Source organism: Myotis brandtii, unplaced genomic scaffold (assembly GCF_000412655.1).
Source record: "Myotis brandtii unplaced genomic scaffold, ASM41265v1 scaffold454, whole genome shotgun sequence".
In the NCBI taxonomy this organism is placed as follows: domain Eukaryota; kingdom Metazoa; phylum Chordata; class Mammalia; order Chiroptera; family Vespertilionidae; genus Myotis; species Myotis brandtii.
Window position 1 is genome coordinate 2225183 of NW_005367354.1, and position 13420 is coordinate 2238602.

Below are 13420 nucleotides of genomic sequence, written 5' to 3' on the forward strand. Positions count from 1 at the left end.
AAAAAAAAAAAAGAAAATATGATTTGAACTACTTGAAATTTGGATTTGTTTAAGAACCTGGTAGTGAGTTGGATGCACGGCCACTTTGTGTTGTGTGTTCTGAGAGTTTATCCAATGATGCCATGAAACCTTCAAAACTCGAAAGACATTTGCAATCAAAACACCCAGATTTAGCTATAAAACCACTTGAATATTTTTCAAAGAATGCGTGAAAATATGCAAAAGCAAGTAATTGCTCTAACAAAAATGACTATTGGAGATAAATCCTTATTAAAGGCTTCTTATCTGATAGCATTTTAGATCACGAAAAATAAAAAGCCGTATACGATTGGAGAAGAATTAATTAGGCCTTGCATGTTACAAGCCTGTGAAGAGGTTTTGGGAAAGCAGGCTGTCCAGAAATTGAAAGCAATTACTATGTCCGCTAACACTGTCAAACGCAGAATTGAAGACATGGCTGAAGATACTGAAAATCAAGTTATAAAAATGGTGAAAAATTCACCATTTTATTCAATTCAATTTGACAAATCAACAGACGTAAGTAACAAGGCACTTCTCCTTTGTTTTGTGAGGGTTGAGTGTGAAGGAGAGTTACAGGAAGAACTACTTTGTTTGCTCAACTTGCTGGGTGCAACAACTACCTCTGAGATTTTTGAAGCACTTAATAGTTATTTCCTGGAACACGGAATTGAATGGGAAAAATGTATTGGGATACGTACAGACGGTGCCGTAAACATGACTGGGCATCTTTCAGGAATTTTTGCAAAGGTGAAAAATGTTGGTCACCCAGACATTTTGTCTACACACTTTACATTGTGAGCAACTTGCGGTGAAAAAAATCTCCCCAAAACTACACGAGGTATTATCAGATGTTATTAAAATTATAAATGAAATTCGACACAAAGCGCTCAATTCTCGAATATTTGAGGTACTTTGCGAAGAAATGGGTTCCCAGTATACTCACCTTCTTCACGCTGAGGCGAGATGGCTGTCGAGGGGCAAGATACTAACCCAACTGTTAGCCCTACGCGAAGAAGTCAAAATATTTTTTCCAGTGGCAACATAATCTGAAATTACAAGAACTCTTCTCCGATGATAAGTGGGTAGCCAAGCTTGCATACCTGGCAGATATTTTTTCACTATTAAGTGAACTAAATGAACTTGCAAGGACAACTTAAGGATGTGTTCACACTGCGAGGTAAAATGGATGCTTTTCGAAAGAAAATATTACTGTGGCAATCATGATTGACTGAAGAAGATCTGCAAATGTTTTCAAACTTTGATGACTATATGAGAGAGAAGGATGTCAACCGGCAGGTGGTAACCATTGTTCAACAGCACTTACAATCATGCACAGAATCTTTGGTCATTATTACCCAAAGAAAGAAGATCCCAAACATGGCAATATGTGGATAATAGATCCATCTGCAGCAAACATTGAAGACAGCAATTTAAGCATGAATGAAAAAGAAAGCCTCATCGGTCTATCATCTGACTATAGTTCAAAGCTAAATTCCAGTCATCCTTATCAAGACCTCATTTTTTATCTCCATTAAAAGTGAATACCCCTTGGGGAGTGAAAAAGTAATGAAAATTTTGATTCAGTTTTCAATAACATATTTGTGCGAAAAAACATTTTCATCTGTCACAGCAATTAAAACTTGGTACCGGTCTCGGCTTGAAATAAATATGGCTCTCCATCTTGCAGTAATGGCATTGGAGCCAAAAATCCATAAACTTATTTCAAGCAAACAGGAGTAAATATCACACTCTAAAATTGTGTAATCCTATATAATAAAGCCTAATATGCAAATTGACCGAATGGTGGAACAACCCGTCACTATGACGCGCACTGACCACCAGGGGGCAGACACTCAATGCAGGCGCTGCCCCCCAGTCCGCAGGCCCCAAGCCAGCCAAGGCAGGTGCCAGCGGGGGAATCCCCCGATTGCCCCATTTGTCACCCCACAGATCGGCCAGGCCTAGGGACCCTACTCATGCATGAATTTCGTGCATCAGGCCTCTAGTACTTAAATAAGCTTCAATTATTTCGTAAAAATTAAACTTACTTTAATAAATTTGTTACAATTAAACAACCTTTGAAGATTTTGTTATGATTAAATAAGTATTTAAAATGTTATATTAAATAGGTGCATTTCATATTAATAAAATGGAAGTGCTCTGATCATTATTTTACAAATGTATTTATCTTTTTTAAAAAAAAACATTAGTGGTCCCGGGATTTAAAATTAGGAATTTAGTGGGCCGTGAGCTCCGAAAGGTTGGCGACTGCTGAACTGTATCATAAAGGTTGAGATATAAAGCTAAAGCTACGTAGGTAACTCATTTTAATATTGTTTGCTCTTGTCCTCTTTAAAGTGTTATTTACTGTGTATTCTTTTCTTAAGATATCTAAGAGACAATTGAAATGCTCTATTTCAAAACTTTTGTATTCCAATGAACAATGCTTCTGCATTTTCATGTTAGGTAGCTACCTACCAACATACTTGATTTGGTCTCTTAAAGCTCTTTAGCCCACACTATGGGATTCCATTTTGCTATTAAGCCTTTTCATTCCAACTACTATGAAAGGAGAAGGTATTAGTAAACATGTACACTTCAAAGTCATCACTAACAGTAGCGATTATTTTATTTTTATTGTTAAGGGGTCTGAATCAACAATTTATCTCATCATAGATAATGCACTGTTAAACTCTATAAAACATAAATATCAAATGTACTTTATTATAAGAGGTATAGGCTCTTGGAGGGGAAGACCCTCATTCACGTAAGACCAAGGTTGGGCTAAGCTCTGAGGTATAAAACAGCTAGTAATGAAGAAGAGAGTGGTTTATGTTTTGTTAGCCTACATTGCTTCCATTGGAGAAATCCTCAAGTGCCCTCTCACCCTAGTAGCCCTAAAACTGCTGATTTAAGAGATGTGGAAATATCAGTATTAAAGCTGTAGTAGAGTTTTTGAGGTGGAATGGCCTTATTGCCTTTATTTTAAAGATAGGGAAAACTGGGACCTATTCTATCAATCCAGGTTTCTTCCACTATATCACGTTGTTAGATTTACCTTAAGAACATACATACTGTCCAACAGGCTCTAGAATCTTTTCTAAGTTTATCTAATTTGGTGACTAATGGTTTATATTCTGCTTCCTGTTTCTTCAATCAATTCTTTTGAAAAATGAAAGAATGAAAAGGTATGAATACTAACACCCACCCCTTCCCCATCCTATCATCCTTCACTAGAGCTTTCTGAGGAAATAAACTGAAAAGGGAGGCTGTTTGCCGTAGAACTCCAAAAAGAAGATCCTTCCCAAAAGTGTTTGGTCACAGTTCTTAATACAGGTAGCAGAATATGATTGGGGAAGGCATGGTGCTTGATATCAACTCTGATAACAAATTTATCATTGTCATTTTCCTCCTTAGTATCATCTAGACTGTCACAGCCATCCTCTCCCCAGTCAGGTTGCCCATCACCCACAATTCCAGCAGGTAAAGTCATATCTCCATCACAGAAGCACAGCAAGAAGGCACTAAAGCAGGTAATTATGCTAGTCTCTGTTTATCAGAAGTATAATCTCCTACATTAAAAATGCATGACTCTGGCAGCCATTAAAAATTTCTTGAAAGGGTATTATGTTCTTTTAAGGAGAAGTTTCATGCAGTTTCCCAATTAGGATTTAATAATGTATGTATCTCTGTGTCATTGGTTTGTGGTATATACTCTTTTTATCACATTTCATGTGTTCCTAATTTGCTAACAGGTTTTTCTTTGTGTATGTGTTCATTTTGAAAATTATGAATAGTTGTTGAATTTTTCAGGTTTTCTTCAGCATTTATCGAGATAATCAGGTAGCCTTTTTCTTTAAATCTAGTAACATACAAAATTCCACAACTAGACTTATTTTTTATTGATTTCAGAGAGGAAGGGAGGAGAGAGAGATAGAAACATCAGTGATGAGAATCATTGATCAGCTGTCTCCTGCACGCCCCCTACTGGGGATCAAGCCGGCAACCCTGTCATGTGCCCTTACTGGGAATCCAACTGTGACCTCCTGGTTCATAGGTCGATGTTCAACAACTGAGCAACACCAGCCAAGCTAGGTTTTTTAATGCTAATCCATACTTAGCTCTCTAAAATAAACTGTATGTTTTTTATATATTTTTAAATATGTTATGGAATTTTCTTTTTTAAGATATTAGCTTGGGGGAAAAAAGAGTTTAGCTTGGATTTTGTTGGGAGTTTTTTTTTCTTTGTGCTATCCAGAAACAATTTTGGAATCAAGATTCTTCTAACATCCTAAACTAAATTGTGTAGTCCCCCCAAAATGTATACACACTTCAACAGCTGATAGCTCCATTGATGTTTCTTTCTTTTCAGATTTAAATTATTGGAATTAATAATTATTCAAAGTGTGTATACATTTTTTGGAACACCCTGTATTTTTCTAGGTTTCTGGGGAAATTTTGAGTAATTTATCTTTTTATTGAAAATTCTGTAAATCTCACTTTTTAAAATTGTTTTCCTAGCATTTCAGTTTTAATTTATTTTCTTTTACTAGTCTCTTGGTTTTCTGCTTGTGGAGCTAAATTTGGAAATTTATTTTTCTTAGAAAGTGATCCATTTCACCTGATTTTTTTCAAATATTGGTATAAAGTTGTACATAGTATTCTTATATGTCTCTTTTTTTGTTCTTCAGTGTTGTTCATTTATAATGTACTAGAGACCTGGGGCATGACATTCGTGCACTGCCGGGGGGGGGCTGGGGGGGGTGTCCCTCTGCTTGGCCTGCACCCTCTCACAATCTGGGACCCCTCGTTCCTTACTGCTCAGCTTGCTATTCCTTAGTGCTGCTGCAAAGGTGGGAGAGGCTCCCGCCACCACCACTGCACTCGCCAGCTATGAGCCCAGCTTCTGGCTGAGCGACGCTCCCCCTGTGGGAGCAGCACACTGACTAGGGCAAGCTCCTGCATTGAGCATCTGCCCCCGGTGGTCAGTGCATATCTTAGTGACCGGTCATACCACTGTTCGGTCGATTTGCATTTTAGGGTTTTATTATATAGGATTTTTTTTTTGCCTCCTCAATGCTGCTAGCCAATGGTTTGTCTATTTTATTGGGCTTTTCTAAGAACTAGCTTTTGATTTTTTGAAATGCAAATGGTCAGTAAATAGAAAGTCACTAGTAGTTAAGAAAACATAAAAATAGTGGACTACTTTAATTCTCAGATCAGTATAAAAATCTTAATTATATCAAGCATTGGCAAGTGTGTGGGAAAATGGCTACTGTAGTTTGTCAGTAGAATATAAATTATTGTAGTTACTTAGGAGACAGATTTTGTAACATTTATTAAAACTTAATTTTTTATTTATTTTATTTTTTAAATATGTTTTTATTGATTTTAGAGAGTAAGGGAGAGGAAGAGAAAGAGAGAGAATCATGGATGAGACAGAGAAACATTGATCAGCTGCCTCCTGCATACCCCTACCAGGGATCATGCCCGCAACCTGGGAATGTGCCCTGATCTGGATTTGAACTGGCAATCCCTCGGTGCATAGGAAGATGCTCAACCAACTGAGCCACACCAGCCAGGGTGTATTTATTAAAATTTTAAGTATATACCCCATAACTAAACAGTTGAACATTTTAGAACTAATATTAAGAAAAATACGTACACACACACACATATATATATACACAAACACACAGAATAATATTTGCATTAAAGTTGCATGCTCTTTTCCACTTAATAAGTCATTTACTTTTTCTTATTACTGAAACGATTGTCTTGTTTCTCACAGTCAGTTTTCTCTTTCTAGGCTTTGAAGCAGCAGCAGCAGCGGAAGCAGCAGCAGCAATGCCGGCCAAGTATGGCCCTCTCCTCCAGTCAGCATCTCTCTCTGAAGGCTGTCAAAGCTGCCAGTGACTCTGTGACTGCCAAATCTGGTAGGTAGATGGGAGTGTCTTTTCAATGGAAGTTTCTTTATTTTTATTATTTTATTTCTTAATTGAATTTATTGGGTTGACATTGGTTAGTAAAATTATATGGGTTTCAGGGGAACAGTTCTATAATACATCATCTGTATACTGTATTGTGTGTTCACAACCACAAGTAAAGTCTCCTTCCACACCATTTATCCTCCCCATTACACTCTCTTGCGTCTCCCTATCCCCTTCCCCTCTGATAATCACCGTACTATTGTCTGTCTCTGAGGGGGGTTTTGTTTCTCTGTTCTGTTGTTTTTGCTTAATCTTTTCATCAATGGATGTTTCTTTTTCTGATAGTTCCATGTTGGTTTTCCAATTTGTATACTGTAGCATTTATTTTTAAATTATTGTGTTTATTTACATAATTCTTGTACTGCCAAATCATTGACTTACTAGTAATCTTTCCAAGGTAAACAGAAAATTAATGCAAATATTCATGCAGTTATTAAAAAATACATAAGTGGGATTTGTATGTTAGAGTGTGATCTATGAGTAATGTAACTTCCAAGATATCTTAGTAATATTTGGAAGCTGCTAATCAGTAACCTTAGAAAGCTGATGTTTCCAAAAGATGCTCAAACTGAACTCTTCACAAATTACCTCCTTTAAAAAGAAAAGGTTTTGCCCAGCTGGTGTGGCTCAGTAGTTTAGCGTCAACCTATGAACCAGAAGGTCACGGGTTCAATTCCCAGTCAGGGCACATGACTGGGTTGCGGGCTCAATCCCCAGTGTGGAACTTGCAGGAGGCAGCCGATCAGTGATTCTCTCTTGTCATTGATGTTTCTATCTCTCTCTACCTTCCTCTCTGAAATCAATAAAAATATATTTAATAAAAAAAAATCAAAAGAAACTAAAAATATATGCAGCCTTTGAATTTCCATTGGACAGGCCTGAAGGCCTTTAGATTTGTTGTTGTTGTTGTCGCTTACTTTGTTTTTAATCTAAACTGGTCTGGATATAGATTTTGTGTTTTATTATGCAATTCATTTTGATGCCAGTTAATTATATGTGCCTGCCAGATTTAAACTGTGTCTTGCAGAACTTTGCATTTATGTTAGGAAGGAAATTTACCACCAAAAGCCAATAATGTGCTGAGAGGAAATAAGGGATTTTACCTTTTTAAAAAATATATTTTTTTATTGATTTTTTAAAGAGAGGGAGAGGGATAGAGAGATAGAAACACCAATGAGAGAAGAACATCATCGATCGGCTGCCTCCTGCATGTTCCCCACTGGGGATGGAGCCCGCAACCCTTGCATGTGCCCTGACCGGGAATCGAACCAGCAACCTCTTGGTTCCTGGGTTGACGCTTAACTGCTAAACCACACCAACAGGACAGGATTTTACTTTTTTTCTAGGCTTAATTCTCAGACTCAGAACATATTTGCAAGGTCACCTTACCTCATATATAACTACTTTTAGTTAGTATTGAATGGTTTGTTTGATTAATTGACTTCTATCTATAACCTTAATGTCACCAGTCTTTTGTATATTTTTCCCTAGCAGTATGGGAAGGAAAGCAATCAGATGGACAGTCAAGCAGCTCCCAGAACTCAAACTCTAGCTTTTCTTCTTCAGTTAAAGTGGAAAACCCTTTGTTAGGCTTGGGGAAGAAGTCATTCCAAAGGTCTGACAGACTCCACACAAGTAAGTTAATTTACAAAGACTTCATGTTTTTATCAACTTATTTTATCAACCCAGTGTCTGAAATTCATCAGCTACCTAGCTTAATTTTACTTCCTGTTCACCTATGAGGTCTTGACCATTTTCATGTCCCTCCTGTCCTTACCAAACTTTATTCAGAATAAGATCTGTTATCAGGCCATTTTTGTGGTTTATTTCTTTTTCTGATCATAAGTTGCTTTGTCTGGCATTATTTACATTTTATTTCTAACCGTACAGAAAAGGCTTATAATTAAACATGGTAAACTGAACATTTTTTTCCTGCTCCCTCTGAATCCCACAAAAATGAGAATATGGAAATACAAAAGGGTGAAGAAAACAAGGAGATAGCCGATGGGTAGGCAATGTCAACAACTTTGAAAGATGAAAACTGGATGGGTATTTCACAGAGCTGAGTAGCAGATGCCAGTAATAAGCAAGCCAGCTAAGGCTGTAGAATACCAGAAAGGTTCCAGAATTGGAGATATAAAGGATCAGGATAGAGAGGATGAGGCATAGATTTGAAAAGAAGAACCTTCTTTAAGGCCCTGGCTGGGTAGCTTAGTTGGTTAAGAGCATCATCCCAGTACGCCAAGGCTGTGGGTTTGATCTCCAGTCATATAAAGCAACCAATAAATGCATAAATAAGTGAAATAACAAGTCAATGTTTTTTTCTCTCTTTCTTCCTCTCTTTCTAAAAATCAATTAAAAATAAAAAGTTAGTAAGAAGCAGTTTGATGCCTCACCCCCTAGTAGGAGATAGATTTATTTTGAAGTGAACTTAAGCCATATAGATTTCCAATTCAGAGATACTACACATAGCAGAGGGCAGACAATGAGGCAATGTACTGGAGTTCGGGAAATTAAATAAAATACGAATACTGAATAGTGATCCTCTTGTTTGGCTTCCAGAATGCTAGTAGTGAGGCATATTTCTACTACCACTAGTTCCTTACTAACTATGCTCCAGCAGGAGATTGGTGGATTGGTAACTAAAGAAATGGAATAACCTCAGAAAAAAATCTGCAAGCACATTTATAGACTCGCTACTAAACAGAAATCATCTTGGTGTTCTCCCGTCTACAAAACCCACCCAAAATTTTCAGTCAGCCTTTTTAAGTGCCTGTCTTTTAATTATGCCTACTAAGGATCACCTTTGAAGAAAATCCCGTTGTGAGGACAGAATATGAAATATAGACTCAGAAGAAACAGGCGATTGAAGAAGAAAAAAATTTAAAACAATAACCTTTTAAAAAATATTTTTTTACTCATTTCTGAGAGAAAGGGAGAGCGAGAGAGAGATAGAAACATCAGTGATGAGAGAGAATCATTGATTGGCTGCCTTCTGCACAACCCACATAGAGGATCGAGCCCCCAACCGGTGCATTTGCCCTAACTGGGAATCCAACTGTGACCTCCTGGTTTATAGGTTGATGTTCAACCACTGAGCCATGCTGGCTGGGCCAAATAACTTTTATTTAAAAAAATTTTTAATTGGATTTATTGGGGTGACACATTGGTTAATAAAATTATATAGGTTTCAGGTATATAATTCTATATTTTAAAACTGCAATATCTATAGAAAGAACTAAAAGATGATATTGTACCCATGAAAGAATAAAATACTATATTAAATATCAGAAAATAGAGTTCTAGGATATTAAATAATGTGGTAGCAGAAATAAAAAACTATGATAGAAATACAAAACGTTAAAGGTGAAGAAATTTCTCAGAGCATAGGTAGGTCTAAGGCGAGTTTCATATGAGGAGGTAAGAAAATTAGAATGCTAATCTGTGCTGTCCAGTGTCTTAAATAATAGGACTATCAGAAATAAAAAATAAATTGAAAGAAAGGTAAATAATCCTATATAATAAAACCCTAATATGCAAATCGATTAAACAGTGGAATGACTGGTCGCTATGAACTGACCACCAGGGGGCAGACGCTCAATGCAGGAGCTGCCCCCTGGTGGTCAGTGCGCTCCCACAGGGGAGCGCCACTCAGCCAGCCGGGCTCACGGCTGGCAAGTGCAACTGGCAAGTGCAGCAGCGGCGGTGGCAGAAGCCTCTGTGACAGCACTAAGGAGCAATGACCCGAGCAGTAGGGAGCAGCAAGTAGGTGGGCGGTAAGGAGCGAGGGGTCTGGACTGCGAGAGGGATGCCCGCTTGCTGGCTTAGGCCTGCTTCCCACAGGGAGCGGGCCTAAGCCAGCAGGCGGACATCCCCTGAGGGATCCCAGACTGCAGAAGGGCACAGGCTGGGCTGAGAAATCCCCCAACCCCCAGTGCACAAATTTCATGTACCAGGCCTCTAGTAAGAGATAAAATACAAGAAAATTCGATAGACTTGAAAGCCACAGATTTCAGACTGGAAGTACATAATTGGTGTCAAGAAATATGAATAAAAGGAAACCTATTCCAAGTCACATTCTTTTGAAATTTCAAAACATCCAGGACATGAGATGATTTGCAAAAAACCTCCAGAGAGAAAAAAATAATTCATTTATAAAAATTCAAGAATTGGCCCTGACCAGTTTGGCTCAGTGGATAGAGCGTCGGCCTGCGGACTGAAGGGTCCCGGGTTCGATTCCGGTCAAGGGCATGTTCCTGGGTTGTGGGCACATCCCCAGTAGGGGGCGTGCAGAAGGCAGCTGATCGATGTTTCTCTCTCATTGATGTTTCTAGCTCTCTATCCCTCTCCCTTCCTCTCTGTAGAAGAATCAATAAAATATATTTTAAAAAAAAATTCAAGAATTGGAATGGCAGACATCTCTGAAGCAACATAAAAGCTAAAAGATTGTATAGAAATGCTGACAAAATTATAAAGAAAAGCTATTCCACACTCATTTATATATTCCAGACCTTTCCAAACTATTACGTTTGAGAATAGAATTTCAGACAACTTTTTTTTTTCCAGACAACTTCTTTATAAAAATATGATTTGATTCCAGGTATGGTAATGAATTGGTGTATTTTTCTTAGAGATAGTATCTGCCATAAACTGAATATGCCCTTTGATCATTAATTCCACTGCCAGAGATTAAAAATACTCATTTATTACACAAATACTTGCAGAAGTTATACTAATATGCCAAGCACAGGTTTAGGGCCCTAGAGACGTGACAATGAATAGAACAAAATTTCTTCCTTTGGGGGCCTATCTTCAATTAAAGTCACAATTGTAGTGCCTGGTGCGTAGGAGGCCCTAAATAAGTGTTTACTGTTGCTGTTATTTATCATTATTTTTGTTATTACTACTAATATTACTTTAAATTTACTGAGATGTGCCCTGGCCGTTGTGGCTCAGTTGGTTGGAGCATTGACTCATATACTGAAAGGTTGTGGATTCCCTTCTGAGTCAGGGCATATACCTAGGTTTTGGGTTCATATATGGAAGGCAGCCAATCGATATTCTGTCTCATATTCGTATTTCTCTCTTTTTCTCTCCCATCCCCCTCTAAAATTAATAAGCATATCCTTGGGTGAGGATTAAAGAAAAATTATTCAGACCGTTTTTGGAATAAATACTATAAGTATAGAATTCTGTGTTTATTGGATCAAGCCTGTCAATCTGAAAAATAGCTCAGCTTCCCCCTCCCCCCATCTTGTCTTTTTGGGACTCCTTTTAGTATGCTTGATTTATTAATAATTGAGAGAGATGTGTTGAAATCTTACTGGTGGCTTTGTCTAGTTCTCCCTGTTGTTCTATCATATTTTATGTCACATATTTTAAAATATATTAGATATTTTCATGTTTAAAATCCTCCTGATGGATTGAACCCTTTATCATTATCACTGTTTATTTACTTTATCAGTCGCTGATTAGGTTTTTTACTTAATGTATCATAAAAGGTACACCAGCTTTCCTTTGATTAGTTTTTTTCCCTGATATATCTTTACTTTGTTCATTTCTGTGTGTCTTTGTGTTTTAGGTATGTCTCTTTGCAGAGCATATAGCTAGCTGAATTTTTAAAATTTGTAAATCAATATGACAATCTCATTTATTCAGTGAGATTTATCCATTTACACTTATTGTAATTGCTAATCTATTTGGACTAGTTTCTGCAGTCTTGTTTATTTGTTGATTTTTGTCTTCTGTTTTTCTTTTTCAAAAAATATTTTTATTGATTTCAGAGAGGAAGGGAGAGGGGGAGAGATAGAAATATCAATGATGAGAATGATTGATTGGCTGCCTCCTGCACGCCCCCTACTGGGGATTGAGCCTGCAATCCAGGCACGTACCCTTGACCAGAATCATAAACCTGGGACCCTTTAGTCCTCAGGCTGACGCTATATCCACTGAGCCAAACCAGCTCGGGCTTGTAATGAGAACATTTAAGATCTACTCTTAAAAGTAATCATCTTGATTTTTCTCCCAAACAGAAGTGCTTTATAACAATTTAGCACTGATATTTTATATCTGGACTTAAATAATATTGTCTGACATTTCTCTTCTTAATCTCGCAAATCAGACACTAGACTACTATTTTTTTATACAACAATGTTGATGTACATTTATCTAAATGTTTACCTGTTTTCATTGTATTCCAGCCCATCTCTCTGTAATAACCATCCTTCCTATAATTTCATCAGTTTTGATAAATGTACTGTCAATTCTTTAAATATTGCTTTTTTCTCTTAATTTTCTCCTTGTCTTCAATCAAGCATTTATTAGATCTCATTCGATCATTCATTCATTCTATCATGTTTCTGCTAAAGCTCTCAAAATATTTAATCTTATCTTTCTTATATTCTGGTTAAATTGTTTGGCTATATATAGGTTATAGCCCCCCCCCCCCCACAGTGTCTAAACTGCTCTTTTATATAGTCATAGTATCTGATTTCAACAGTTTTTATTCTAATTTGTGGAAGTCCTGTTTATTTTTTCAAATCTTTGCGTTCACTACTAATTATCCTCATCTTTACAATGATATCTTTTAGATGTTAAATTGTTTTATACATAGCTATCCTGTATTCTATACACTGAGTGGCCAGATTATTATGACCACCTGACGTTTGTAGGCAAATTAGCTATAATTTCACTCTGAAGTTGCTAGAGGGCCAGACCATTATAAATATGGAAGCAGGTTGTTTACCAAGACAGTAGAAGTGATTTTTTTTTTTGAAGATATGAGTAAACAACTCGATTTAACAGCCTTTGAACTGTATAGTGGAATATACACTATATAGATTTGAATTTTTCTATTTTTTAAATCAAATTTTGTATATGTGTTATTTATTATAAACTTCCTCAATTCTATTTGGGAAATAACCAATTCTCAAACATACATAAAATGTACTTTTAGTATAGCAAAAGGTTCAATTTTATAGACCTTGTTCTATTTTTGCAGACAAGATAAATTATATTTTTTTATCCTTTATGAATGAACAAAATTTGCTTTGTTAGTCTTAGAAGCACTATTTCTAAGAACCTAAGTGTTACCTTCTTCATAGTGTGACATTTAAAATACTTACAATTATAGATGTGTTTGTTTGTTTGTTTACAGAACATGCTGTAGTTTAGATAGAAACAGGAATTTGAAGGAGGCCCAAATGATTCTTTTTCATATTTTTGTAGGGCAAATGAAAAGGACGAAATGTGCTGAGATTGATGTTGAGACACCAGACTCCATTCTGGTTAATACAAATCTTCGAGCACTGATCAACAAACACACTTTTTCAGTCCTTCCTGGAGATTGCCAACAGCGACTGCTTTTGCTTCTTCCAGAGGTGGATCGACAGGTGCGTGATTTCAAGCAG

The 13420-nt window shown here is 36.9% G+C and overlaps 1 protein-coding gene across 11 annotated transcripts in view; it reads left to right on the forward strand.

Annotated features, from left to right (window-relative positions):
- Positions 1 to 13420, forward strand: part of ASXL2 (additional sex combs like transcriptional regulator 2) — an 82890-nt gene that overhangs the window by 50590 nt on the left and 18880 nt on the right. For 7 of the 11 annotated variants that reach the window (XM_005874900.2, XM_005874902.2, XM_014546657.1 and 4 more), the window contains 4 exons: positions 3439 to 3554; positions 5831 to 5957; positions 7503 to 7646; positions 13239 to 13402. In XM_005874900.2, the coding sequence (XP_005874962.1) occupies positions 3439 to 3554; positions 5831 to 5957; positions 7503 to 7646; positions 13239 to 13402 (551 nt within the window). Of the gene's footprint in view, positions 1 to 225; positions 229 to 3258; positions 3358 to 3438; positions 3555 to 5830; positions 5958 to 7502; positions 7647 to 13238; positions 13403 to 13420 lie in introns of those variants that run through there. The other 4 variants (XM_014546663.1, XM_005874901.2, XM_014546662.1 and 1 more) reach the window with 4 other exon arrangements.